The 27,639-nt window shown below is 39.0% G+C and overlaps 3 protein-coding genes across 7 annotated transcripts in view; 1 reads left to right on the forward strand and 2 right to left on the reverse strand.

Annotated features, from left to right (window-relative positions):
• The window catches only part of Myo61F (unconventional myosin 61F), a 53,754-nt gene that overhangs the window by 11,227 nt on the left and 14,888 nt on the right, over nucleotides 1-27,639 (reverse strand). For 2 of the 5 annotated variants that reach the window (XM_086968222.1, XM_086968233.1), the window contains exons 2-6: nucleotides 1,820-1,951; nucleotides 1,119-1,234; nucleotides 785-882; nucleotides 350-531; nucleotides 31-139 (exon numbers count right to left, since the gene is read on the reverse strand). In XM_086968222.1, coding sequence (XP_086824348.1) covers nucleotides 31-139; nucleotides 350-531; nucleotides 785-882; nucleotides 1,119-1,234; nucleotides 1,820-1,945 — 631 coding nt within the window. In that variant the 5' untranslated portion in view covers nucleotides 1,946-1,951. Of the gene's footprint in view, nucleotides 1-30; nucleotides 140-349; nucleotides 532-784; nucleotides 883-1,118; nucleotides 1,235-1,819; nucleotides 1,952-8,541; nucleotides 8,813-26,952; nucleotides 27,590-27,639 lie in introns of those variants that run through there. The other 3 variants (XM_086968224.1, XM_086968223.1, XM_086968232.1) reach the window with 3 other exon arrangements.
• On the reverse strand, nucleotides 4,525-8,535 carry LOC111260335 (uncharacterized). The gene has a single exon (XM_022832998.2). It carries the CDS (start codon nucleotides 8,005-8,007, stop codon nucleotides 5,989-5,991), a length of 2,019 nt encoding a protein of 672 aa, XP_022688733.1. The 5' UTR covers nucleotides 8,008-8,535; the 3' UTR covers nucleotides 4,525-5,988.
• LOC147753985 (uncharacterized) lies at nucleotides 11,019-15,161 on the forward strand. The gene is made up of 4 exons (XM_086968259.1): nucleotides 11,019-11,572; nucleotides 12,500-12,570; nucleotides 12,773-12,837; nucleotides 12,931-15,161. The coding sequence occupies exons 1-4, from the start codon at nucleotides 11,455-11,457 to the stop codon at nucleotides 13,118-13,120; spliced, it is 444 nt and encodes a 147-aa protein (XP_086824385.1). The 5' UTR covers nucleotides 11,019-11,454; the 3' UTR covers nucleotides 13,121-15,161.

Consider the following 27,639-nt stretch of genomic DNA (forward strand, 5'->3'; position numbering starts at 1 on the left):
TACCTAACTTACACGTAGTGAGTCACATACCTGCCAGCAGTTGATAAAAGATATGGAAATTTCTCTCCCGTGATGTCCTCCCAACAACGCGGCTCTTCTCGAGAAGATACTGACAAATATGCCCTCCAGCAGGAGCGCCCTATATGTAGGAAGTACATAATGATGACAATAGATCCTGTAACATAGCCTTTACAAAATGATACATTTACGAGCAGTAGAGTATTCACAACGTGCGTCTCATGCCAAATGAATTTAGAATGTGTATATTTGTGTAAGCTATTGATGTTATGGTTATTCAAACGTAGATGTGGAAATCGATGGAGCGAAATTCAAACGGTCTATCACTTACAGAGAAGTCGAACTCGATGTCCATGTATTTTCCAAACCTGGATGAATTGTCATTGCGATTTGTCTTAGCATTTCCGAACGCCTCAAGGATAGGATTACTTTGGAGTAGGCGCCTCTTGACGTACTCGACCTTGGCTAAATGATGGGAAGCTGCAGCCACATACTGAAGAATCTGTTTTGATGCTGTGTATGTTTGAACGAGTGAATAAAATTATGAAAATATAAACAATGACGATGAAAAAAAAGTAACCGACAGTGATAACAATTTTTTTTTTTTATTTATAGGACCCAGCCGATTCCATCGCCATAATCAAGTACTGGAATGGCGTACTAGGGACTTCTTCAGAATTGCTTGCCTAGAATAACGATATCAGTCTGTGACTTTTTTTAGCGACCATAACGACAACATGAGCAACGATATAGGCCTGTTCTTTACCTTCGGTCTTCCCTGCGCCAGACTCCCCCGAAATCAGTATACACTGATCTTTGCCCTCTTCATGGAGGAGGCTGTATGCAGCATCGCCGATTGCGTAGCTATAATGCAAAAAAATTTTTAAAAAATGCTCGCATTGTCTTTCGTCAGCATAACGCGATCGAAGTCAATACGATTATTGCTTTGCCACTACCTACACAAAGGGTGACGTTTACTTTTCAGATGCAAGCAAAGGTTCAAAGGCTGTTGTACACAAAACATCTACTTATGATAATGGACAGTGATAATTTACGGGTCATCAGTATTTTTACCAAAGAAGTTAATTATTAATACTTACATATGTGGAGGAAGGTCATAGAAATTTGACTTTCTGTACTGCTCAACAAAGTCTTCTCCATAGATATCTAACTTCTTATATGGGTTGACCAGAATTAATACAGGTCCAATGTATGTCTGGAACAAAGAGCGATCAGCCACCACGAAAGGCTCATATTAAGAATTGTGGTATACGCCTCAACGGGTTGGCTTAAACTCTAGCTGAAAGAACCAGAAATCGTTGGAATAACACGTTCCGTCGATAATACTACACAATATTCTGGACGCTAAGGCAAACTTTTAGCTGGAGCAATTGGAAACACTGTAAAATTTCGTGGTTATCTTATGCTAGAAGACTGTTCTTCATCTCTTATATGACTTGCTCTTTTAATCCCCGTTATGTGCAATATTTTCCTAACATACTACCAGCGTTTTGTATTTGATTCACACATCAACCGACCCCCATTCATAGCAGTCACAGGATCAAATAAGCGTATACTGTTTGAAATGTTTCCTCTTCATAAGTCCACATCATTGTTCAAAAAGCACGGCTTCTAACAGATGGTATCAAAGTTTAACAAATGTCTAATTTGTGACACGTTGGACAGGTATTACGCAAAAGTTATATGGAAAAATAATGTTTCTACTCCGTAGGCTAGAAAGGCCTTCTGGACAATCGATATCAATACATTAATCAATAGAACTTCTCTAATGAGCACTTACATATATGAGGTTTCCTTGGCAGCGCTTTTTCAGATTGTCTATGAAGGCTCGTTCCGATTGAAAATCCTCCAACAAGACGAAGTCCTGGACTCCCACGCGGTCACGCGCCTGGAGTGCGTTCTCCATTGCGTTCTGTGAGTGACCAAGCGACGAAAGCATACAAGTTTAGGCGGGTTTACCATGTAATCTATAATTTTATTAATCGTATGTCTTTGTCCTGATCGCATTTGAAACAACTCTCTAAATAGCATGCGAAGAGTTAAGAATCATTGGCCTTATGACCTTATGTTTAATAAAAAACGTACATATGCTTGATTTGAAATCTATTGCTTATTATACGTACTATTACGTGCTTGAATGGTTTCTAAATAAATAATCACTATGGCTCGATTTGGTATTTGAGATATTATAAGTGAATTACACAGTGTGCCGTAGAAATCATCACCTGCTTATGTATTGCAAAAATGATGGTTTCTAAGTCTGTCTGTTATATATAAAACATAGTTAGAAGATGCGATTGGGAAATCAAATTTACGACCTGAACATCATCTGCATTTAATGCCAAAGTTGGACTTTGTGGCAATCTACTATTGTCGTCGACTATACCTGTAATCGTTCGTCTTATATGAATGCTATCATAGCTAATATTATATAGTGTAACATTTCTATGATACATATAATTTTTATAGCACCGTAAGAAAGCACGTATTGACGGTGGCTAGTCTGACGAGGAACCCCACTAGGATCCCAGTTCTAAGACAGTGCTATCTGCTCTAGGAAACGCTTGATAACTATTTGTAAACGTCCGAGCTCAATTGTATTTTCCACACTATAAACATGCCATTGCAGCTTACAGCATGCAAACAACACAACGCCACGCGCTCATTTACTACTTTTGTACATAAAAACGATTATTTGAAATTTGACAGAGCTCAAGGTTAATAAAAGTCTAACGTTGAAACTGATCGGGAATCCGATATCTGAACCAGATTAAAATATATTGAGTCTTTTTTTGTTAGGATGGTTCAGAGACAAACCTACACACAAATACAACTGTTATTTTTGCAAAGATGTCGGAGTGTCTTATAACCTCATTTCTACAATTTTTCTCCATCGGTAGCAACCATCCATAACTAATACAGGTCGGTTTTAAGAGGTTTTCTTAGTTCTCAATTTGAAAAAGGTTTTCCCAAGACTGAAAGTGAATGTACACATTTAGAAAATTCAAAACAGAGACCACTCCAGAGAAGTAGTTAAACGAAATAGTTCTCACAATCAGTTAAATCAACGGCTATGAACTCTCACAGGCTTTAAAGGACGAAACTCTTCGATCTTTTTTTTTATCGACCTTGCTCTTTAACGGCTAGATGCGTGGGCCAGCGCCGCAGTTCTCTATCCTGGGAAGAGAGCAAATTCTAATCTTCAATTCATATCAAGATTAGAAATAGTTAGGAAACACCGCAGCCGTTCATGCAAACGAGATTTACCACCAAGACACGGTCTTGTACAGGAATCCGGCAGGAACTACAAAGGACAAAAACCTACCGACGACGGTGAAATAGGCGAAATTGTGCGTAAGTCATGCTCACCCTTTTTGTAAAAAATGGACGGACCGTATTCTAATGGCAGAGAAAGTTGAGAGTATAATTTATATGATTTTTTTCTACTCGAAAGAGGCCTCGAAGGGTCAGAACAACGACCCCACTGTAGCTCGAGAGCAAAACTGAACTAACTGTATTTCTACAAAAGTGGAATATTTGACTCTCGGAGTAACTAAGTTCATGTTCATATTCAAATACGTCGATAAATTATGTTTTTAGGGCAATTTAACTACGTCAGACACTTGATTTGTGTTTTTGTTCGGAAGCCTATCAAATGCCCTGGAATGGTATATGCTAAACAGTCGTTACCACTGTTCTGTATTTAACAAAAAAAAAAAAAAAAAAAAACTATACCGACACAATTCACCACTGAGAGTTTCTCTTTGTATCAGAACGACCACTCACAGAAATCCATATGCACAATATAGTCAGTATACATTGATCCTGTAATTGAATCCTGTGTATATGAACGTGTATAACGTTGTGCTCACGCTTATCGTGCGAACAACATTGCTTGCTTCACTGCCGTTGAAGTAAGCCGATGTCTTTGTACGGTGTAATAATATGGCCATTACACGTTGCATACCATGGCATTATCGAAAACTTTTAGATCAGAAGGATTGCTTGATTTGTTTTCAAGAGACTGCAGTAGCCAAAGCTACCGGTCGCAGATCTGGCATCATCAACAACAACGTCGGTAACAGCCATCACACAATATTGAGTCATAAAATGCTATTAACTTCACGAACAATTCAATCATGAAGTGCTGGCTTTTTACAGTAGAGTGAAGTGGCTGGCATCAGTAACCACAACATGAACGGCGAAGAAAGCCACCGTATTATATTTTTTTTTTAATTGAAAAATTAAAAATGGCCTAAGAAAAATCGCGTTTTTCTAATTTAGAACATGTTTAAGGAGCACTTGCAGTAGGAATAGGCAGCAAGGATTTTACTCGTATCAGAGTATGAGAACGATATTGGACAAAATAATAACATTGTACTTGATACAATAACAAGATATATATATGCTATAATAATAATTATAATATAAATACAGTGAATGAACTGGCAGCATTATTCGAAGAAAGGCGAATACATTACTTGGTAATTATTACTAAGTAATATCTTTAATGTACTTTATTGATGATCAGTCATTTAGGTCCATATCTTTAGCTCTTTTAAAACTTTAATGTTCATAGTAAAAATTGATCGCTAGAAGCCTTAAACCAATTGATGATTTACAGTGCTAAATACGAAAACCTAAAAAATCACCTTTTGCGGTACTTTTTTAAAAAAATTTTTTTGAATTTAAAATACTCTGCATCAGTGACTTCGGTAGCTAAGAGTAAAATATTCGATCGTCAACAGAGCTGGCAACGGTCCGGTTTGCCGTGTGAAATTGATCGATGCAACAAGTACACGCTTAATAACTTACTGGTACAGTTGTGAATCTGCTGTTAATTATACTTAATCAAGCCATAAGGAGCATTGATTAACGCTTAGATTTGGTATTATAACCCCTGGAAACCATGAAAAAATCAACTACAGTGCATTCTATCATTGGTTTGCTATTTGGGAGGTAGTCCCTGAAAACCTGTACATTGGTTGAACAACTTCCTATAAGTGTTTATGGATCTACTGACCTTATCAGGTTAATCATTTGACTGAACTTTTTCTCATTGCTTCGATATAGAAGCCTGCAAGCCTTGAGATGTTTCGATGAAAATCTAGGTATTGTATTTTTCGTACTTAGCTGGCATGCAATAAAATCAAGTGGCGCACGATCAACATAATACAAACATATAGAATAAAAACTGAAATTCCCAAGACCAACCGAATGAAACACTTATTTGCAAAAAAAAAATATATCAAATTGTAAAAAAATTGAGATCTATATAATAAAAGAAAACTTTCCCATGAAATAGGTTTCATTTGTAAATAAGTACGATTGCTTTTGTGATTCGTAATACATGAGATGAAATATTGTTAACTCAATACCATTCCATCACAAATCATCTATATGCCACCCTATTTCCGTTGTTTTCTGCTTTTTAATGCTGTTTTAGTTTTACTGACAGGATTTCAGATCTGCACTGATGGACCTAAATTAGGCCATTGTTAAGGGGTTGATCCGGGAAAAAGTTGCTCGAATGCCTTTCGTTTTTTAGAGTACCTTAGCCAACACCTAGAAACTAAAAGCATTTAATTCCTGACCATTAGTCCAATTAATCCCAATGGATTACCGTGTTAAAGCAGGAACCGCTTTACTGGCGAAAAGGCTCACAAATACATGGACTGTATTCTAAAACACCACAAACCAAATAAAGCTTTCGTAATAACTCTACTAACTATAACGTAAAATCCTGCTTTTTTCAAAGGACAAACCAATACCAATCTATATGAGACAATATTAATATAGTATCGTAATAAGTATTTTGATATATAATCAGCAATCCGTCACAGTATTATTCTCCTGTATGACGGCCATGCTGTATACTAGCTTAATATTATAAACGCAACTTTAAAAAGATGACGATTTTAATGTACCCACAAAATGAAAGCAAGCAGCTTATATATGGAGCCTTTTTGTCTTGATAATATTTTTGACTTTAAGATCGTTTTTGCTCAGTGTATCAGGAACCGATGCATACGACGATAGCGTGAGAATCGGAATCTCCATTGCAGCTCCCATATAGTCATCTTCCGGTAGGCCAAGTATCATACCCGTAATAATCGTTGAGGCCTGACAGTCCCCACAACCGTTTGAAGTTTTCACGATGGCCGCTTGTGGAGCTTCGAAATGTATGATATCGTAGTCGTCATTTGTTTTTACGACACGAACAAGACCACGTTCGCCCAAAGTGACATACAAAGCGTGTCGGATCAGACCTGATCGCAACAGTTCGACGGCCATCTTCGCCACCCGACTTAACTCATCTCCGTTGAGAGGGGAATCATGCATAAGATCACGGTACATAAGCTCGAGTTCTTTCTTGTTTGGAGACGCGTACCAAACGGCGGACAAGCGATTGTTTCGAAACGGCTTTGTGGCTTTGGCAACGCAAGTTGGCTCGTACCAGACTGGCTTCTTGAGTCGCGCACATATCTCGAACGTTGTTTGCAGGACATCTTCAGACACATTTCCGTCAAGCACAACGATTGGAGCAGCTGCGATATCTTTTTCAAACCTAATGATCATCTCAGGCGTAATCCGGTCGTGGATGTCCATATCAGCTATATTATACAACAATGAACCGTTTTGGTTGTGGACCGCGCAGAGGGTCGCTGTGGTAGCATCGCGCAACACCGCAATGCCACTCTTATCCATGTTAGGGTTGTGACCAAGGATACCTTTGCCATTCAGGTCATCACCAACTACTGAAACCAAAAGCGGATTAAGGCCCAATCTGGAAATACAGTCTGCCATATTCCTGGCTACCCCACCGTAGCCCTGGTGTACTTGGCCTTTATAAGTATCACCATTTTGCTTCAGCTCGTCAATTCCGAGCTTAATATTGAAGTCAACATTGGATCCTCCAATGATAACAGGTCTAGCCGTGTTGATCGGCTCCACTTTAGGTGACGGTACCACATAGACCTTTTCAGCAACGCCGACAGTCTCAGGTCGAAGAACAGCTAACTCTTTCATAATTAAGGAGCCGACTAACGCGTTGTGTTTGATCAGTGCTATATTACCCTTCAACGAGGCACCTCTTGTCGCATGATGTACCCTGCTTAGTATGAACGGCGTTATATCTTTTCCTTTAATGTGTTGAATTTCGCTTTCTTTAAGAGCTTCTTGGACGCAATTTTCGATGTACTTTCCATCAGATTCGTGATTCAATGGTATCGGATTAGCAATTAATACGCCGCTCCGTACACCAAGCGCTTTTTGGGCAGCAATCATAGTTGCCGCTTCTGTGGGGTTTCGCACGTTCCATGGTACATCAAAACCACTCTTTCTAGTCCAGAAACACGGAAACTCCTTGGAATCGCCATACGTGGCTACGCAAACCCCTTGAGTTTCTAAAAATTCAAGGGTCTTGCCAATGTCAAGAATGGATTTAATTCCGGCCGACACAACAGCTATCGGCGTTCTACCGAGCTCTACCAAGTCAGCACTAATGTCCATGGTCACTTCAGCTCCTCGGTGGACCCCCCCAATTCCGCCTGTGACAAACATGTTGATGCCAGCTTTGTAGGCGGCAAGCATTGTGCCCGCTACCGTAGTGCCCCCGGTAACCTTCTGAGCCACAGCTGGAGCAAAATCTCTTGAGGAGATTTTTACGCTATTCTCAGCGTTAGCCAACTCAGTGAGTAAGTGTTCAGTCAGGCCAACACATACATCACCTTTGATCACTGCCACAGTAGCCGGTACAGAACCAGCTCTTCTCACTACTTGTTCAACGTCCATAGCAGTCTTAACGTTGTCAGGATAGGGCATACCGTGCGTGATAACGGTGGACTCTAAGGCCACCACGGGTTCACCATTCTTCAACGCGGAACGAACTTCAGATGAAAAGCGGAATTGCGAAATGAATCGACGTTGCAATCCGCCTAAGAACATTTTGGAAACATATCGAAGCATCTCGGCTGTTACTGTGCCCCTTGATAAACAAACAAATTCTTCATCAAATAACAGTCTATAGTATCCTTGCTCGTCACTCGTGATACATAACGTATTCGCCAAATAGACTTAGGGATCCGTAACAATTTAGTTCGAATCCGGGCGTAGAAACACTTCGTTTTGTGCTGGAAGCCAACCGTCTGAAGTAATGCCTAACGAAATAAGTGCTGGATGTACACAATCTAATTGTAGTAGGGCACATTCGAATCGTTGCACGAAGTTTGTCGGACAAACTGCACCCGTCACAAGAAGCAAATGATCAGACTACACATGGTCTACTGAAGCTTCTGTGGAGTTAAGAGAGTATGAATCAGGCCGACGAATCGACCTTCGAAATGAGTAACTGATTTAGCTGGCGAGCAGGCAGGTTACAAGCTGTATTGTTTGTTAATTTTTTCTGCGCTGACTACCACCGCCACCGTGATATACAATCGCTAGAGACGTAAGCCCGCCGTCATCGTTTATTTTAGACCAATTCCTAGACTTTTCACTCACTAGACTTTTCCGTTACAAGTGCTCTTACTGGCAAATCTTAGTCGGCATTAGCCGACGATAGCGCATCTTTCCTAAGGGCTCCCTTTACCATAGTCAACAATAACATTCGTAGGATGACAAGTTCAGCCTCCCAAATGGGGATACTTGCCACCAGGAGTCAGCACGCAAATGGGGACACACAACCAAACAAACAAAGTCAATCTCCTAATACTCCATCGTAATGATAGACCTTAGCATCTTGGCAGCGCAGTGCGAGAGATCGTCATGCGTTGCTCTCGCAGGCAAGCGGGACTGAGTGAAGGCGCAAGGGGATTTTTGTGGTTATATTCGTTACGGGCAGCTAGCCAGCAGTTCTTAGGGCGATTTTATAAGAAGGGATTAGCGGGCATGCGCTTACCGGGCGACTTGCAACAGGAGAGCATCAATATCTCGACCAGCACCGAAGCGTTCGCTCACAAGCTCTCACAAGAATACAGGATTACAAAACGATAGCTGTGTGTCGGCCAATAAAATTAAGTTGAAAAACTCCAGCATTTGCTTGAGATGAATACGGAAGAAAGAGCGGTCCTCTATTTCTCGGGAAGACGAAGATACTAAACAACCAAACTGACCCCGAGTGTCATTAATATTGCCAGTGATACGAAACGCTTGCTTTGATGAAAAGCGCATGGCAAAGCCGGACCGAAGACACTTAGATTTAGGATAGCGATTTGGATAAAGTATTTATTAAAATAGACAGAGTTGTCATCGTGGCAGAAACATATAGATATAAGGCCCAGATGAAGACAATCGCTTCTATGTCTACGTGAAGTAATTAAGAGAACAATACGACTAATTTGCCCCTAATAAGCCAGAGGTTTCGTTAGTAGTGGTTTTTAGATTTCATATAATTACGCAAGCCGTCAGTGAGGGATTGCATTGTAAAGACCGCGACACTTTCTGCTGTTGAATCTACAATAATATTCGTTATATGAAAGGCGCATACTTTTCACTCAAATCGACAAACATTCATGTATCTATGCTGTACTTGTAAATTGAAACTTCATTATACACATAATCCTGTCACACAAATCGCATGCATTATTATGAGTTATAACTAGATACGAATATGTAATAACAATGAACGAGTAATAGGTAGAAAGTTTATATAGAAACTTAATGATTCCAATAAACATATATGGTAAATAAATTGTATGCGAAATGCTCAACTTAGCTAGCACAGCTTGATGAAAATATTATTGTGCCATGCTTCGTTGCAGACGATCTTTGAGATGACAATACGATAAATTCATTCGAATCGACCTGTTACCGAAAAGAGCCACCTTACGTGTGAACCTATTATACTGATGCAGTCGATAAACGAAATGCTTAAGAACGAGCATGCACAATTTATAAAACGTAGAGGTACCAACCGTATAGTAAAATTTGCATAACAGATCGTCATCAAGGATCGTTAATCATAAATTAGCAGACGATTATACGAAGGAACGTGTCTATTATGTGATATATAAGCCTTGCTCGGCTGCAAAATGATCGCGCTGCGGTTTGTCCTCAATCGACGCTACTAGCACTGACGATTATGCAGCATCGACATTCCTTCTATAGAAAAGAAGCGCCACTGTGATTATCTGCAGTGTAATATAGTAGTACATGGATAGATACTAGACGCTTGTGATAAGGCTGGCTATAACGGATTGGGGTTGACGTTTCAATGTGGTTACGAAACTCATCATGCAGCGTTATTGCCAAATTATGCCCCGGTTCTATTGCACGTCCCAATAGATCTTTAAATGGATTCGACTAGCGATAAAACTGATAAAATGAAAGATAAGAAAAGATAAACGTATGCTAACTATTCACATACAATGTCATATATATATATATATAGAATGGTGCATTCAAATTGGATGATACCTTAGCGCATTATTTGTGGTAAAGAATATGCCTTTATCCGCTATTGCCGGCACCAAGCAAAAACTATTTTTTGGAACAGAAGTCAACGGTTGTTTTCAATAGGGGAGTATTAGTGATCAATTAGGCCGTTCATGAGAGCCCCAACGGACGGTCCTTAAAAGTTTTTTTTCGCGCTTTTTAAATTTATTTACACATTTGAGCAACGCTTTAGCGAGTTTACGTTTACCAATATCGCTCAACCCGCTGTTACTAGTAAAAAGGTTACTTGCGAATCAGAGAAAAAATAATATTTAAAATACTTTGTTCATGGTCGAGGTCTCGAAGCAAACACATGGTCATGATGGGTGGTAATTACACTGAATATAAATGATTGCCACGAATGACATTTCTAATAAATACTCAGATAGATTTTTATTTTTACGCAGATTCAGAAACGAAGTATAATAGAGATTCTTTTAATAGACGTACTACCTTGTCTATAATGGACGGAAAGGCTAGGTGGAAAAATACGGACAATTCTATTTTTCAGGTAGAAAACAACAGTGTGAATTGCAGCCATTTTTAGATATTGGAACCCATTATATGTGACAATATCACCAGTGGTCTAATTGCGACTGAAACAAATGTGATGGCTTCCAACTTCTAGATCTTGTCTTTCTGTAGCTAATAGAATAAAGCTAGATGGGATACAAGCTCACACTATGATACAGAGTACCGTGTTTGGTTTGTAAAGCCCACAATAACAACCTACAGACAGGTGGTCTAAGTTCGAAGCTAAACACTGACGTCTTTTGTGCCGGGGCAGCACTTCGGAGCAATGTCTAACGGCGATACTCGACTTAAACGTCTAACGTATTTAAATAGATGAATGGAGTACTATTTGAATTTAGTTGTTTGTAGGGTAATTTAGATTTTATTGTGTTGCAAGAGTGGTGGCAAAAGAGTGAACACGTAATGTGTGTCCGTTAGGTTGAATTTTAACTTCAATATCTATTAGCTATGACTGTTGATTTATTATCAGGCGTGGCTGTAAGTCGACATATTGGTCAAACCTGCTGTCATAACTTCGTGCGACGCGTTTCGATTCACTCCCAGAAAGTCAACCGTAAATGCGAGGGTGTGTTAATTGACAACACTTCAATAACCAAAAAAAATTCTGCACGAATTGCTTTGCATAGCAGCGTGATTTTTGCCATTTGACCTTTGAGTTTTTCGATAACACTTATTGATAATAAGGAATAAACTGATACCTTGGAATTCATTTTGTACCTATAATAGTGTAAGTTTGATAGTTAAAATATTAACGTATGTCTCTTTAGCCAGAAATGCGTTCACTGGGTCAACATTTATTTTTTGTCCATTGTTAGCTGGTTGAGAAGCTTCATAATTGAATATTTCTTATAACAAATTTTCTAGAAGCATTGGCTAATGACCGCTCTAATATTATTTGACCAAATTTCCGATAGATAATTATAAAATATTCAATTAGGTAAGCTGCCGAGCAATTCGAAGTTGTATTATTAAATACTTTATAGCAATCTAACTTTACGTACGTACGTACGTACGTGCTCATCCCAATTCGAATTTAGGTGGCAAAGTTGTTTGGTCCATATTTTCGCTGTTTTTTTTTTCACAAAAACTCATATACAATAAATTTATTAGCAGCAAAGAAGCCTCATTTGCTATCGAGGCAATCTTAGTAGACAAAGCACTTCTTAAAAATAAACCAATTCGGTCAATTCGATCTTTGCATTGCTTTTTTCTAGCTTGAGATGAACTAATGTAGGCATTTTGCTAAGGAAGCAGTTTCTACCGAAAATGTGTTCCACTTCAAGTACAGGTGTAGTGCACTGCATAAAAGAAATTGCATCTGATGTGAAACATATGATCAGGTGTAACTTCATGTAAGTTAATCAAGATCTAAGATCATCGCAAAGTTATGGTTATAAGAAAGTAAAATAGACGCGTTCTATTTTCCGTGTTGCAAATACAATTGTAACTCAGAAACAAACATAATTGTCGTTATTTTTGCTATTATTTACAGAACGATGCAGTTTCAACATGCGTTCGATAAACTCACAGGAAAGTCTATCAGACGCTGACGTTGGACTTTGCGTAAGTTATAATATACTATTTCTTTACCGTTTATCTAAGTGCAGCAAGCAAAAAATAGCATTTTCATATGTATGTGGCAGGTTGTTGTGTTAAGTCAATTGCAAATTGATCATGATTTCCAGCAGGTATTTTTTTTATTGCAAGTCATACCATCCTGGTGCTCGTTGACAATACGCTACATAAATTATTAAATTATTTACAGAATAACGAAAACCACATCGATCCAGAAGGTAAAAGCGATTGCCATAAGGAAAAAATTCTAACATTGTAAGTTTGTAGTATTTTGCTTATTGTTACACTATGTTGCCTGTATACTTTATTGGCCCACTAGTACAATGTTTAACGAACGACAATTTTTAGTCAAACAGTACATGTTTGCGTATCGCCTACAAGAGGATCTGGGATCCCGGAGATTATATTCAGAGCTGCCGACCGTCAAGGCAGTGAGACAAAAAGCTTCGGCAGCTTAAGCATCTTAAATGCGCTGTTTAGCAAGTTTGGAGATCCAAGATATGACAAACATATAAGGAAAATAAAAACACCGAATTAACGGTGACCAGTTTAGTTAGTAGAAGTTAAAAATACGCCTAAGCGTGTAGGACATGTATGAGAAATTGTCAGACCAAAACATGCACGTCTCATTCTACCTTATGCATAAAGACGGTTCCTTGCTACTGATAAAAAAATGGAACCAAATAAACGTAAATCCGTAATCCAGAAATGAAACAGAATCACTTCCCTTTTGGTTTCTGCATTGTAATCTCACTAGCATTTTTTTCTATAGTTTATTACGCAATCCCCATCATTATCTAGCAGGTGGTCCTTTTTTAGCTATCAGATTTTCACCAGTCACTCAGTTACAAGATTGTTGATACCCCCTCGTCGATACAACGGTTGTTTATTCGTACATTGATTTCTTCAATGAAGTGACGAAGACTTTTGAGTTGGTGAGCTCATGTGCACCACCCCGTTCTACGATGGACCCCTAGAGCAAATCAAACGAAGTAAATTTAGTAGCAGCGCCGCCGACGGCGACTCTGGCCAGATCAATCTATTAGACTTCAGATTGACAGGCCGACGTTCAACCGTCGACATATGATACGAGTGCGGCTGAGACGTTTGTTATGTGTAGTTTTGCCAGGACTACTAACAAATACACAATAGTATAGGTTCGCTCATGGTGGATCATGGTGATATTATGCCATCTCGACATTCTAAACAGGGAAACTGGCTCACAGCAGGAGCCAGCAGCGTGAAGACAATGCTTTTTCCACCTTATTTCCATTCCTTTTACTATGTTGAACAGTGTTTTCAAATTGTTGCCTATTAGTAGCCATCGTACGTTTGGATGATACAGTTGAGTCAAACAACTCGCGCGTCTACAAGTAGCTCAAACGTTCCACTAAACGATACCTAGACACGTTTGAAATTTTCGAAAAAATCGGTACCACTCGACGGACTTAAATACTATATCGTAAATATCTGCTAACAAATTGACGTCTTACGTAAGATTATTCAATTTCGATAGTTAAGCCAAGTCGTGTATATCCTGCATAATATCGCTTAATTTATGTGGTTTTGCCTTGTCGTGTGGCGTTTGTTGTTTATACTGGCGAATCTCAGTAAAATGTTACTGTTTTTAGAAAACGGTAACGAGCAAAGAAGTGAATCTAAGTTAAATAAATAAATGCATTGAATTGGGGAAGCCAGTGCAAAAGTTCTACAGTTCCAATGTGCGCCAATATCGTTTCTATACTCGATATTGCACGAAGTTCAAGTTTCTAAAATAGCAGCACAGATCTGTACATTTGTGAATGTAACCATTTCGGCTAACTTATGCACAGTCACAATGGTTCAGGTACTATGAGACACAGTATACAGTGCACAAGTAATGCAAGACACGACTACCGATCTCTAATCCCTTCTTAGTAGATCTGACTTGCGATGCCGCTTACATTGTAGGCCGAGAATTTTATCAATAAAAAAGAATTACAGTCCTTCCTGCCAAAAGCCATTCCGTAAACAACTCATCTGATCAATGTAGATAATCGGCAGTCGTAACCATGGCTGCAGTGTTCAGTATTTGACAAGCCATTCCCGCGCAAATATGGTCTCCGCCATCGCGTTCAGGGGACTTGTTGCTACTTATACTGGTACACACTGCTACAACCTGCGAAAAATCAGGTAACAATTACATACGGTCATAAAAACATAGTAATTCCCATTGTTTATAATGTCTCTGATGCGGAACGCGGTACAGATTTTTCACAGAGCATTGTGGCCAGTATATCTTCGCTGCTGTATCAGTAACTACGCGTAGCAAAGGCACAAGAAATCGAGTCTCCAATGAATTCATCATTGTCGTGTTGGATAGGGTAATAGCATATTCCGCTGTGTATGATAATCAGTGAGAGTCATCGAAAACGATAACTTCACTGCAGCCGAAGCCAAAGTGTTGACCTTTATCCTCGACATGCGAACTAAATTTACTAAAACATATTCTATGACACAACATGACCGTGCATTTTATCCAGTAGGGCTATTTAAAATCATGTTAAACTCGACTCTGTCTGATGTCACGACTCTGCCAGAATCCGATGGGATGCATATAGACTATTCATTTGAGCTCACCCTATATGACTGCTAAATAATAACAGTAGATAGGCGTGGCAACGTAGCAATACAAAAACGGGGATGTCGAAGAGCGGGCGATACAATAGCATATTACTCAAGCCCCAATTGAAGAAACACAACAAAACGGAAGTCACGTTACAGCCCTAAGCACCGATAGCCAGTGACTGTACGCAAATTTCTGAAAACGGTTTTCGTTTTATAACCATAAGAGCATAAAGTCTTTGTAGTTATTTCAGTTTGTTCATCAATGTTTATATATGCATTGGGAAAGGCGGCAGATTATAGGCTATACGGTTCGCCGCGCCCCGAGGTAAAAACTCATTTTTTTTTTTTTTTTCTAATTTCGCACTCAGTTAACTTAATGCTGGTAATCGAAAAGCAGCTATAAAGAGCTTCATAGTCAAGCCGTTAAACTACGCAGGGTTTGTTTTGAACATGTGCATTTGTAGATCACGGCTTACTCTATCGCTATAGCTACATTGGACATTCGAGTTTTGATTTTGTTTAACGCCACAGAGATGTTCTCCTAATTGTGCCCCCGGTATTCTACATAACTGACTGAAAATAACATAGTAGCACAGATGTTTTTCATGTATAAGTGTGTGTTCACTTGAATGATGGATCCCAAACATTGTGACTGCAATTTGTACAGATGGGTGTGTATCGATATTCCGGACTACTGGTTTTAAAGCTGCCAATGGTGTAGTTGATGGCTAGTTTATCAGTTAGTATTCACGTTGTCGTCACTCTTAGTTGACGTTGTGCATAGTTCGAAATAGCTACATCCTTCTTGGCGGTCGCCTTTCTTGAAGCGCGACGAAGATTCGATACCCGTACATCAGCTAGGAGGACCTTGAACCTCAAGCATAAATAAGACCTTGTACTAAAACAATATAATAGTATAACAAATACGTACGCACTGTAGTATCGTTAAAAGATTGGACCCGCTAATGGCACAAACATTTGTGAACGTAGTCTGGCGTACCGTGCAGATATTTCACGTAAGCAGATACTTGCTAGTCAATAACCCTCGAAATGACTGGCGGCTTATATTGATTCAATATAATAACATTAGTAGACATTAAGAAGCGGCATCTAGGAAATCGAAAACGATAACGGCGTTCCGACGTCATGTGACATCGAGGCCGAAAAGTGTGGATCCTTTGTAACCTCACCATTAAACAGAGATTATCAATGCTCAACTCAATATGTAGCGTATAAAAATTCTTTGTGTTTGTGATATTTACGTGAGTAGAAAAACTTCGATGGGACAAGAAACTACAGGTTAAATAAACACGAATATACTATAACACCTACAAGCCGCATTATTTTTATTGCGCTTGTCGTACGACTTCGTTATTGATGATCTTCATTTGAAGTATTTTCATCCTCTATGATATGACACAAAAGGTAGAAATAGCTCTGGGTTTGTAGTGCACACCGGGGACACTTTCAATATTTAGAAGTGGAACACATACGAATTACAACACCAGGGCTACGAATGTGACAAGTAAATATTTTTAATCAATAATTTCTAATTAGACACCCCAAAATGACTACAGGACAGGTAAGCAAGTGTACGATCCGGCGGTATGTACGTGCCAGGAGTAAGCGATCGTCGCACTGTGGAAGCATTACAAAAACATAGAAATCATGTCTCTGTGTCTGTTTTAAGCACTTCACCACATTCTTTATTAATATCGATTTTATCTTATTATATACTACGAATCGCCTTTATTAACTCATTATGAATGAAAGTAAAACTATGTAATTCTAATTCATGTCATATCACGATCTTCAGTTACGGCAGCACGCCCTTACCGACAAAAGTTCCGAGCTGGATTCAACCGACTGCAACGATTATAGTGCTCAGGCCCGGTTTTGAAAGTAACTGTCTTCCATTTTATATGGATCCTTCTAGAAACAATTGGATTGCCTGGTTTTTGTCGTTAGCCTACTGAGCACTCTGCCCATGGGCTTACCTTAGCTGAACCCCGTTTCTTTTTTCGGAAGCTCCCGGTTCACGACACTTACTAAGCTCCCCTAGACTTGAAAATATTTGGAAATTGAATACCTTTAGATGAACAATTTATCCAAAACGGTACACAATTCATACAGGTATCATTTCTGAGGCCCAATTGGGCGTCCAAAGACATTTGTTTTTAAAGGAACCAAGCGAGTCCACGCAAAGAGCTCGTATGCTGACCATTGAGATGCGCTGGAAATTGCAAAATACTTAATAAACAGGGTGTGAAAACAGGGTGAGGGTGATTTGTTATATATTTTTGCGAGCTTCTTTCGATATAAGTCGATTTCGGTCTAAGTTCCATCTTAACAACAATAATTGCTATTCGATTTACATTTCTGGTAGCAGTAACAATGGGGGAACTAAATCAGGTTGATTTTCGAGCATTCTTTCCAATCTTAGTGCTAAAGAACTTCGGAAAGGCTTTCACAATTGTGCCATACCCTAAAGTCTTGCTTGTAAGTATCTTAGAAAAAAGTTAAGTAAAGATTGCTAGAACACCGAAGAAGTAGTTCCTTATTTGCTGGGCTTTTGTAGGAACGACGTCCTAATTCACTACGAGTGCGACCCGCCCCCGAAAACGTATACCTGCCAGTCGCGGTGAGGCGATACAATTGCCTTGAATTATTTACCTGACCAAAAACGGGAAGGCTGAGCGTAATTAATTATTATTTTGTTTAAAATAAATATTGCACACAATCCCTGATAATAATTGCAACGGCTGCTGAACTTAAGCAGTCTGAGGTCTTGATTGGGTATAATTTATTGCGATCCGCATCAGGAATTTCTGCAACTGGACATCGGCGGCAATTTTAGTTCACGTACTCAAACATCAAGTTTATACATTCATAAACGGCAACATGGTAACTTGCGCTTCCGGCTCAGTAAACTTTATAGTAGTTGTTCAAAACTCTTACCTTGCGATAACGCTAACTTGATCGTTATTATCGACTAGGCTGAAGTTACCTAGAAGTAGGAGCGCAAAAACCCGACAATATTTACTTTCAAGTTAATCAATATACTGTCATAAATTCTTGCTCAGCCTTCTGGTTGTATCTTTTTCCGCCTGCTATAAACAGTTGATTATTGAGATGTTTGTCGAACGATCTGTTTCGTTCGCCTTGCAAATCGAAGCTTAATATTATTGCGAGCGTACTCAACAAATGACTACACGACCAAATACAAATAGTAGCTGATGGCTTTGCTGTCCTGAAAAATAGAAGCGCAAATCAACTACAAGCAATCGAATGTGCATGCATAGCTTAACTCAGACGCATGCAATTCCTGATCGGAACTCGCTTGAAGCAACGTATGAACATGGCTGTACAGGGCTCATCTCAGATGCAGCTAAAGGTTGTCCATTAAGACTCAAACTGGCGAAACTTAACGCGGATACGAAGCATGCATCTATGCCAAAAAAGTGTTCACTGATAGCTTGTATTCTTTCATCCAAGGTCAGTTCACGGTTCACGGATGATGACACCATATCCTCTTTAAAATAGACAATTTCCATTGCGCAGCCATAATCCAATGATCTTCTAAGATCGTGTGTCCTTAGCAATTAGCAGGCAACGCTGATATTCTACTTTTACGTGTTTTCCATAACAGCAAATAGCGTTCACCATAATCACACCTCCCTATACAGCCTCAGTCTGTCTGCTACTATATATCTTGCCTTGAAATAGGGTTCGCGCATTTGCCCCGTTGATATGTTAAGCGTGTCGCGATCTTCCTCGATGCCATCGCAGTTCGCTGTCTTAAACTCTTCTTGTAGTTCTTCAGTGGCCCGGTAGAAGTCCATCAATCCGTAAAGGTACAGCCGCCTCGGTAGCAAGAATTGCCTGTTGACTCTCACTGACCGCGGCGATTGAACCTCAGTTATCGGCGAATCTTCTCCTGGGTTGTGCCCCCGAGTGCGTTGCGCTGTGTCGTTTACAGGCGCCACTTGATGCTGCTGACGACGCTGATTTATGCCGCAGTGATGACTCATGAGTGCTATATTCTACGAAGACACCGAAGGCGTTGGGGACACCGGAGATCTCCTCGCCGTGAGAGCCATGTATGATATCAGGGGCTAGATTGCGGCGAAGCAAACGACCAAATGGAAATGATGTATATATATGTATATCACATACAGGTCAGGGCACAAACATCAGAGGGCATGACACTTAAGTACCAACCGCGCGACAAATCAGATATTGTGAATATAAGAAGCGATTTTGTCTGTAGAAACAGTCAGTTTGAGTAAAAAGCATCATACATAGAAGAAACATCAGATATAGAATTGTCAGACAATGGGTAAGATCGTGTTAGAAAATGTTTGGTGCTTTTGCATTAGTTCCGAAAAGTAGAGGTGCTTTTTTTTTTTGATTTCGATTTTGATGCTGGGATTAAGTTCATCATTTTATTGCTTAAACGTATATGATGGAAATTTATTGGTAGAGTGCGGAACCGGACATCGTTTGGCGACAAGTGTATCGTTCGTCATAGGTTTCAAGCACAACAATTGATATACGTTGTAAGATAATGGATTATTACAACAACAACGCATTGGCCGATATATCATTTTGATGTGATTCATATATATTCATGGATAGTAGCGAAGCAATTGTAGTATGGGTGTTTACGTGAAGGTCAAGATTTTCGTTAGAAATAAGATAGCCAAGGGGTATGGAAGAATGAACGTGTTTTTACAGTCGGGGACCAGGCCGTCGTTGTATGTATCACAACGCGGAGAGACGAAGGGATAGAGAAGCAAATCCAGTTCGAATGACGAAATAAAAATATCTGCATTAGAGAGAATTTGAAGAAAGCGCTGTTACACGGTTGTTTCAATAGAAATTATACTATTATCTAGATCAACCCTTGCTTTACTGCATTTATCTTTTTATTGACATTTCATATGTTATATGCGTTCCACTAATCTTATTAATTAGCCCCACATAAATGGAAGGTTTATATTAAGACTCTAATCATAGTACAATAGGTAACAACTAGAATTTTAAGGCATACTATACTTAACCTTTTCTCAAAAAAAAAATCTGCGATAATCGCTTTCGTTTTTCCTTGAGACGGATACTTTTATTAACTCTATCTAAGATTCAGATATTCTGAATACGGAATGCTAGTATACTTTCTTATATGTAGCGGCAGATTTACTAATGATTGGTAAACTTATATATAATATAATGACGTGCCTGCTGCCACTATGTGAGATAATTAACAGTAATCGCTAAAGCTTGCTCTATATATATATATATATATATATATATATATATAAAACTAATTTATATAGCCGCTGGCCCATCTATACTGGACGCACCTTTTTCGTTCACAATCTACTATAAATATAATTGTTGTTGAACGTATATAGTTTGAACAAAAATAGAAGCGGCAGAAACATCTGTACGCGCAAATATGACGTGTTTTAGTGTGAATTATGTTTGATGTTGTGTATAAACACACATTTGCGTATTAGATGATTCAAGCTAGTGAAGCCCCGGATTTAATGTCAAAGTGCCGTATCTTTACCAGCCACTGTCACATTGAAGCTTTAACGAAACACATTGATCTGAACGTCTTCTCAAGAGGCGTGAAGATATCTGCAATTGTAGCATGCTGTGGTCAGCTGCAACCGCGCGAACAATATATCATCAAATACAGACCGCAAATTTAGAAAGTCAAACATTTTCTATATGCATATATATACATACATACATACATATGGTTAACGTTAGTGAAGTCGCATAAACATCTTCTTTTCCTACTGTCCTATGAAAGATCTTTGATAGCTCAGCACGTATAGTTAACATCCGACTGTAGGGAATGAGCTCCCAGCCGTTGAATAATCGTCTTCATATAGCGGTTTGTCCCGTGTGAGCGGTTAACCAGCGTTTAATATGGCAACTTTGTCGAAAATATTGTCTATGTGTTGAATACTAACAAAAAACTTATTTTACATAGAACTACTTGCAAATCTTCCATTTATAGGGCAATAAAAATAAGTTATGGGTCCAAAAATGGGTCTCAAGAAACTATCGAGCTAAGAGAATACTGGGCTGTGATGTGCCAGTTGGGTGACACTTAGATCAGCTGGTACTGCAACCGGGCCAATTATTTTCCCTTGTGCTTCCATAAGTGTAGACTGGATAAATTATAAAATGAATACTTTCATTTCAATTTGATTCGGTGTCAGGTAGGTAAGTCCATCATTGAGATGATCTTTCTGATAGTTACACAGCACAGCACGATAGAAATAGTTTCAAATTTTTATGTAGCCTCAATCGCAAACAGTAATCTTATACTGGAATAAGAATATCCTAGAATCGTAGACGAGTACAGCACTTAACAACAATTTGTTATGCCTTTTTGAGGATTTTTCATTAAATTGCGTACCAGTATCCTTTAGAAAAATGTTTCTACTTAGACGAAGAGGACTAACTGTTCTGTTGAGTGGGCCTTCTTTTGTTTTCCGTAAAGCTTTCTCGTGATTTGGCCAGTCGATCGTGCAAACAAAAGATGAGAGGTCAGCTGTCTAAAACTCTGCGTGGGTTGAGGCGTTCTAAAGACGAAACCCAGACTGGGTGTGAACATCACGCTTTGGCCCGGTGATCAAGCAACCCATGTTGGTAAACATGCGAACGGGGAATCAGTTGGATTATTTCATGGAGCCCACCTTCAAGACAGTTAGGAACGAATATCAATTCGAACTCAGGTAAACATAAGTTCGTATCAAAGTTTAACTTGGTGAAAAATTTAATAGAGCTGTTACACATAATTCGACAATACATTAAGCGCTTCCTTAGGTTCTACAGTAATAGAACTGCGATCGTACAAATAGAAACGAGTCTTGTTATACAGACTGACAAAAACAGAAAGAAGTGTAACATCTTAACTTACATTATGGCCATCTTTGTTTATGATTTCTTGTTACGCCCTTTGTCAACAATAGCCGCAGCAAATGAGTGACGGAAACGTTTCAGTAATAATGACAGCGTCTACTTTTGTCCCACTTCAAGTTCAAATCAACTAAATTGTCATTTTGTCTATTCACAACTGGAGTTCTGTAACTTTAGTGGTTGAATAAAATAAACCTTACTAGTCGTTTACCTATTCACTGTGTGGTATATGTATTTGGTCTCGCGTGAATCCAGTCTGTGTAAGAATACAGGTTAATCGTATTGAGTAATAGAATGGCGTGATTCACGAAGCATTCATATTGAATATTGCATTGCTACATTTCGTTTCTGGGCAGCTTTTTCCTGTATATAATTTAAAAATAAAATAGCCAGTATCCACAGTCCGTATGAATTTCTGCTATTACTGTGCATCTAATTCTGGAAACTTTAGAAGCGTATCCCGGATAAAAACCGATCCGTTCACGTCGCTATATGCCTTTTTTCGACAATCACCCAATCGGTCTGTTCAAAATGTATATGAAAATTTTGTGTTATTATGTCGTTATAAAATTAAGCCCGTAGTTTACAAGTAACATAGCTATTCTATTAAATATTTAGTGGTCATAAATATATGTCTCGATAATTATTGTACACAGTGCATAATGAGAGCTTCAGTCGTTCCCATTGATGCGTGTATTTTTACCCTAAAAATCATTATAAGGTACATGAATATGATAGTACGTGTGTGTGTCAACCTTATGTCTCATCTAGCTCTCTCCGAAGATCAGCCACATAGGTTAACCTAATAAAGAAGGAGGAGTAACTTTTCGTAGCAACGACAACTGTATCAAAACTAATAATGGGTATGGGGACTAACACCATGATCTGTGTATGTGCATGCGTATATAGACTTTCATAAATCAACCGGACATGTTATGGATCCCTATTCAGCAACTTGGTGGTGCCCTCGTTCTACAAGAACGATTGAGGCTTTCACAAGACTTCTATTCATTTTGCCCTTGTGTGCCGCCCTGTAGAGGTGATTGATTCGCTTTTCTATATGAATGGTCGTTGAACCCTATGACCAGCTCAGATTCTATTACTGATGTTGCTGTTGTTGGAAAAGGCTAAAATCGATGGTGTTCTGAAAGGCGTATTTTGGCGGTCCGGAACTGCTTTTTTTCTCAGAGAAACTCCCCCTACTTGGGCTGTTACGCTGTCCGCTGCTACAAAAAAGGATCCGGCGCGATGAGTAGAGGGCCTTTTCGAAATGGTAAACAGGAACGAGTTTTTGTCAGAAAGCAGGCTCTCTAGACAGAATAAGGACTCACTATTAGGAAATAGTTAATATGTTAGGCCGCCCAAAAATAATAGACTAAGCTATATTAATTGTTTGAATATATATAGAAACATTTGAATAAGTAGAAAGCATATTCAGTTCAGCTGAATTCACATTATTACAGCTCTGTCAGCATTCGAGTAAATCGAGGTCTAACTATGTATATCTAATTTTTTTTTATGTTAATTATATATTATAAGTTAGATATATCTATATTTTACGCGTTTTATGAAACTTTTGTTTACAAATCGAGTCTGACTTGTCTATATGAAAACTGTTATGGTAAATGGGACACGATCACTGGTAAGCCGGGCATAACTTGGTGGTTTACGTTCATTGTACACACGAGTATTTGCCAAGAAAAATCAGGTCAATAAAATGTGACCTCTAAGACATAATAACGCCAATAATGGCGACATGTTGTAGCTAAGGGTTGTCTGCCAACCGTTCGATCCGTTGGGTGTCCTTCTTTACGTGCGCATTAATTTGTCTGAAGGTGACAGACAACTAGGCGAAATACAGACAGCATCCAGCCGGACAAACCACACAACCCACGCTTGCGAGTCTTTCTACGGGGTTGTTGACATTTTATGCTCGCCAAAAGATAAAGGCACGTCTGATTTTCTTGTTGTTATCAACTAGAGCTAAAGATGTGCTTAAGATTTGCAGGCAAATACGTTACCTATTAAGCTGTCATGAGAAACTTATGAAATAGACTGAAACACTATTTCTACGATCAATTTTTTTATACGAAAACACACACTTTGCTTTATTATAGGTATAAGATTACGCTATATTTAGGAGCGCAACGACTAGGAGATGATATTGCCCGCATATCCGAATATATATATGAGCGTACGAACTAGAAATATAATATTAAGGTTACTCACCAAAACTCAATTCACGTATCCGTTAAACCTGACCATGTTAGCTCTCGATAGTCAGAACCGGTTCCGATTCAGATTCGAAATTTGATTATTCCGAATAAGAAAGTCTCCAGATCTGCCATCGAACTATCTCTCTCTTTCACTGTGTTACATTTGAGCTTTTACTAATATCTTTATACGTTAAAGGCAGCGAAGCTACCTGTAGATCAGACTGCAATTGCATATTGATCATGAGCCAACGCTATTACGTCGAATGCAACACGAGGTATCTTTCTAGTCAACGGTGGAGTACTGCATCCCACAGATCGAAGCCTGACCTTTTTGGCGCAATTGCATTGTATTAGCATTTCTGTAGACAAAATATGAGTATTCATTTAGAATTTAACCGGTTTATTTTTTACTTCTCAACAAATTATAAATACGGAGCGTTTAACAAGTCAGACAAGTTCATGGCAGACCACACGAAGTTTGCTTTTTCCCAGGATATTTTTTAGGCATTTTTGAAGGCATTTAATTTTCATTAGCTACCGATAGGCTTCAGTTAGTTTTTGTGCACTCGCTACATATGAAAAAAAAACAGCTATGAAAAAAATAACGACGATAACTCCGATCATGGTCGATTATCTATATTTCGAAATTTGAAATATGAAGTCAGTGTTATTTTAGGCAAAACCAGCTACGTACTGGATGCTTCGCTTTAATGTTATTTTTTTTACGGAAGAAAGGAACTATTATAGTGATACGCACGTTGGCCATTTACAATATATGGTTCTATGCAAAATGTTTGGGGCTATACTTTATGGTCGAGTTTGTATAGAGCTAATGATAAGCTTTTGACTTGATCAGCCAAATGTGAAAACGTCAGTTGTTTTTAGGACATTCTATAGCGATTGCCTGCTTGAGGAGGTTTCGCTTCCCGTTCTACAAATAATAGCCTCAGTAGCCTGAGATAAATGGTCCTAAATATTTTTTTGCATCGTTCGGCTTCTTGCATGTTCTAGCATTCACACTCTTCGGTTACGCGTACCTTCATTCAAAAATCGCCGCTTGGCTCTGGGTACCTTAGATACTTCTTTATATCGGACCGCTGCGCCATGCGCGAAGCGATTCCTACACTATTCCAATTGAGAGAGTCTTGTTTTGCCCAGTGTCGCATTTTTCTGCGACAGTCACTACTCCCTGGGCGTCAACCCAGCGACGTGTCGACGCCGAACGATGTCGCCAGTTTAAACTTTCAGTTATAGCTAGCGGGATTAAATAGCAATACTGATAAACACTGTCGTAGGAGACGTTCGTTTTGCTTGACTCATTGACGCTAGTAAATCGCAACACACGACGAAGCAAAGTTTGATCAGTCGGGGATAACTTGTCTGTTTGCTGGTCGATCAGAAAATATCGCAGAATTTAAGTGGTGCTCAGGGTGTACTTCAACAGGGAGAAATGCATTTAGTATTCACATGTACAGCTTATTCCTTATAGACAAATCAAGTGTTTCAATCTCTAACAGTGCATAACGTTGTCTGACGTTTGCGCAAGGACGATCTGCCAGTGGTTCTAGATTGACTTTGAACGTATAGGAGAGCTTTTTGAACTTCATCATATGAACACTGAAATCATTTTGCTCGCCTTATCTGGGATTTGTAAAAGGTATTAGTACTACAAGAACTAAGCCAAAATCTTGGGAAGCATTATTTTCCAAGGGGTCGTTGTATCGTTTCATTAAAGCTCTCACATGAAACAGCGCTTAAAAAAATATAAACTAAAAGTAAAACGTTTCCCAGTTCCTGCGGGGTCATTTCGCTCAACTTAAACCAACTGCCATTCGGTTATATTATTATGATTCGATGTATCTTTCTCACAGTTGGCGCGCTTTTTGAATTTGAGTGGTAGCAACTTGTTTTAGAACAGGTGCAATGTGAACGTGAAAAGGGTTTAGGTGACTCTTTGCGAAAAAGCTGTCCTTTATTATACGGGCATTGGTAGATCGGCTAAGCTTTGCGTGATTTGGCGGTAAATAGCTATGTATTCGACACGTCTGCACTATGCTAATGCGTACAGCAAAACCTACTGATACTGGTATAAAACGTATGAACGCTCTGAGTTGACGATGATAAGATGCGCTTATTTGAAATAGATCTTTCGAGTTTCATATCTGGTACTTGAGCCGTTCAGACCGTTCAGATAAGATGTGGCTACTTGTTATAAAAATAAAAACAAATCTGTTTCCAGCAAGAATACAATTTTTAGAAGTGTAGAAGCCAATAAAGACTAAGTTATACAATCAGTTTTTCGCAGGCCGAGTTAGTAAAAAACAAAAACAGTGTTCTCGTTCTGTGAATGGGATAATCGAATGGAGGCTACCAGCTCTTGATGTGTTCTTACCATAATGTTCAACAGTGTTCATACATAAGCGGCACGACGTAAATAGAAAAGCGTCTATCAACCGAAGTCTTATACGTTACGTTCTTCGAACGGATTCCTCTAAGCGAATGTATTAGATATATTAGTTTACAGTTCAAGACTCAACTAGTTATTATGTCTTTCACGCCGACCATTATTTGTATTGGTCATAGCTTGCGACATGTTTAACTTACTCACCTATATAATAGAAACTTGATTTGCGGCTGGCCTCGTACGCTAATACATGTAGTAGTCCAAATCCAATGCTTTCCTCCGCGTGAAACTAAACTACTTCGCATGGATCACCACCATAATATTCTTATTATTATATGCAATATATATATATATATATTCAGCACATTCATTCTCAATATGACACCACTGAAATATCAATCAATTATCACAAAAAGATTTTCACGCTTTCATATTTCATCGGTCGGCTATGGCAGGTCGTTCGCGCACACACCTTTATTATGCTTCGAAGAGTAAACAAAATGGTCCCTATGACAGACAGAACCAACCATAATTGTGACGCTTAGACCCAAGTAGATCTAATCGGTTTTGGCCGCCGCTGTCGTCTGCTTGCGAACACAATTGACAACTGATCAAGTCGAAAAATGATAATATCAAGATACGACGAACCAGCTGGTATGACGCCTCTGCCGTGACGACCTCCATAACAATGATTACTGTATCAGGCTGTCGAGCGGTTTTCAACTTTTACTTTTTAGCCTTGTAAAGAAAATTTGCCTTCTACGGCTCTGTTTCATACTTTGTGTTTCTCCTCTGCATTCTTATCCTTTAATCAGTTTTCGGCTTTCTCTACTGAATCTCCTGCCCAATGGCCCCCTCCAGGCCATGCGCGTCTGGTTTGACAGCATACAC

The sequence above is a fragment of the Varroa jacobsoni genome, unplaced genomic scaffold (genome assembly GCF_002532875.2).
Source record: "Varroa jacobsoni isolate VJ856 unplaced genomic scaffold, vjacob_1.0 scaffold_42, whole genome shotgun sequence".
Classification (NCBI taxonomy): Eukaryota; Metazoa; Arthropoda; class Arachnida; order Mesostigmata; family Varroidae; genus Varroa; species Varroa jacobsoni.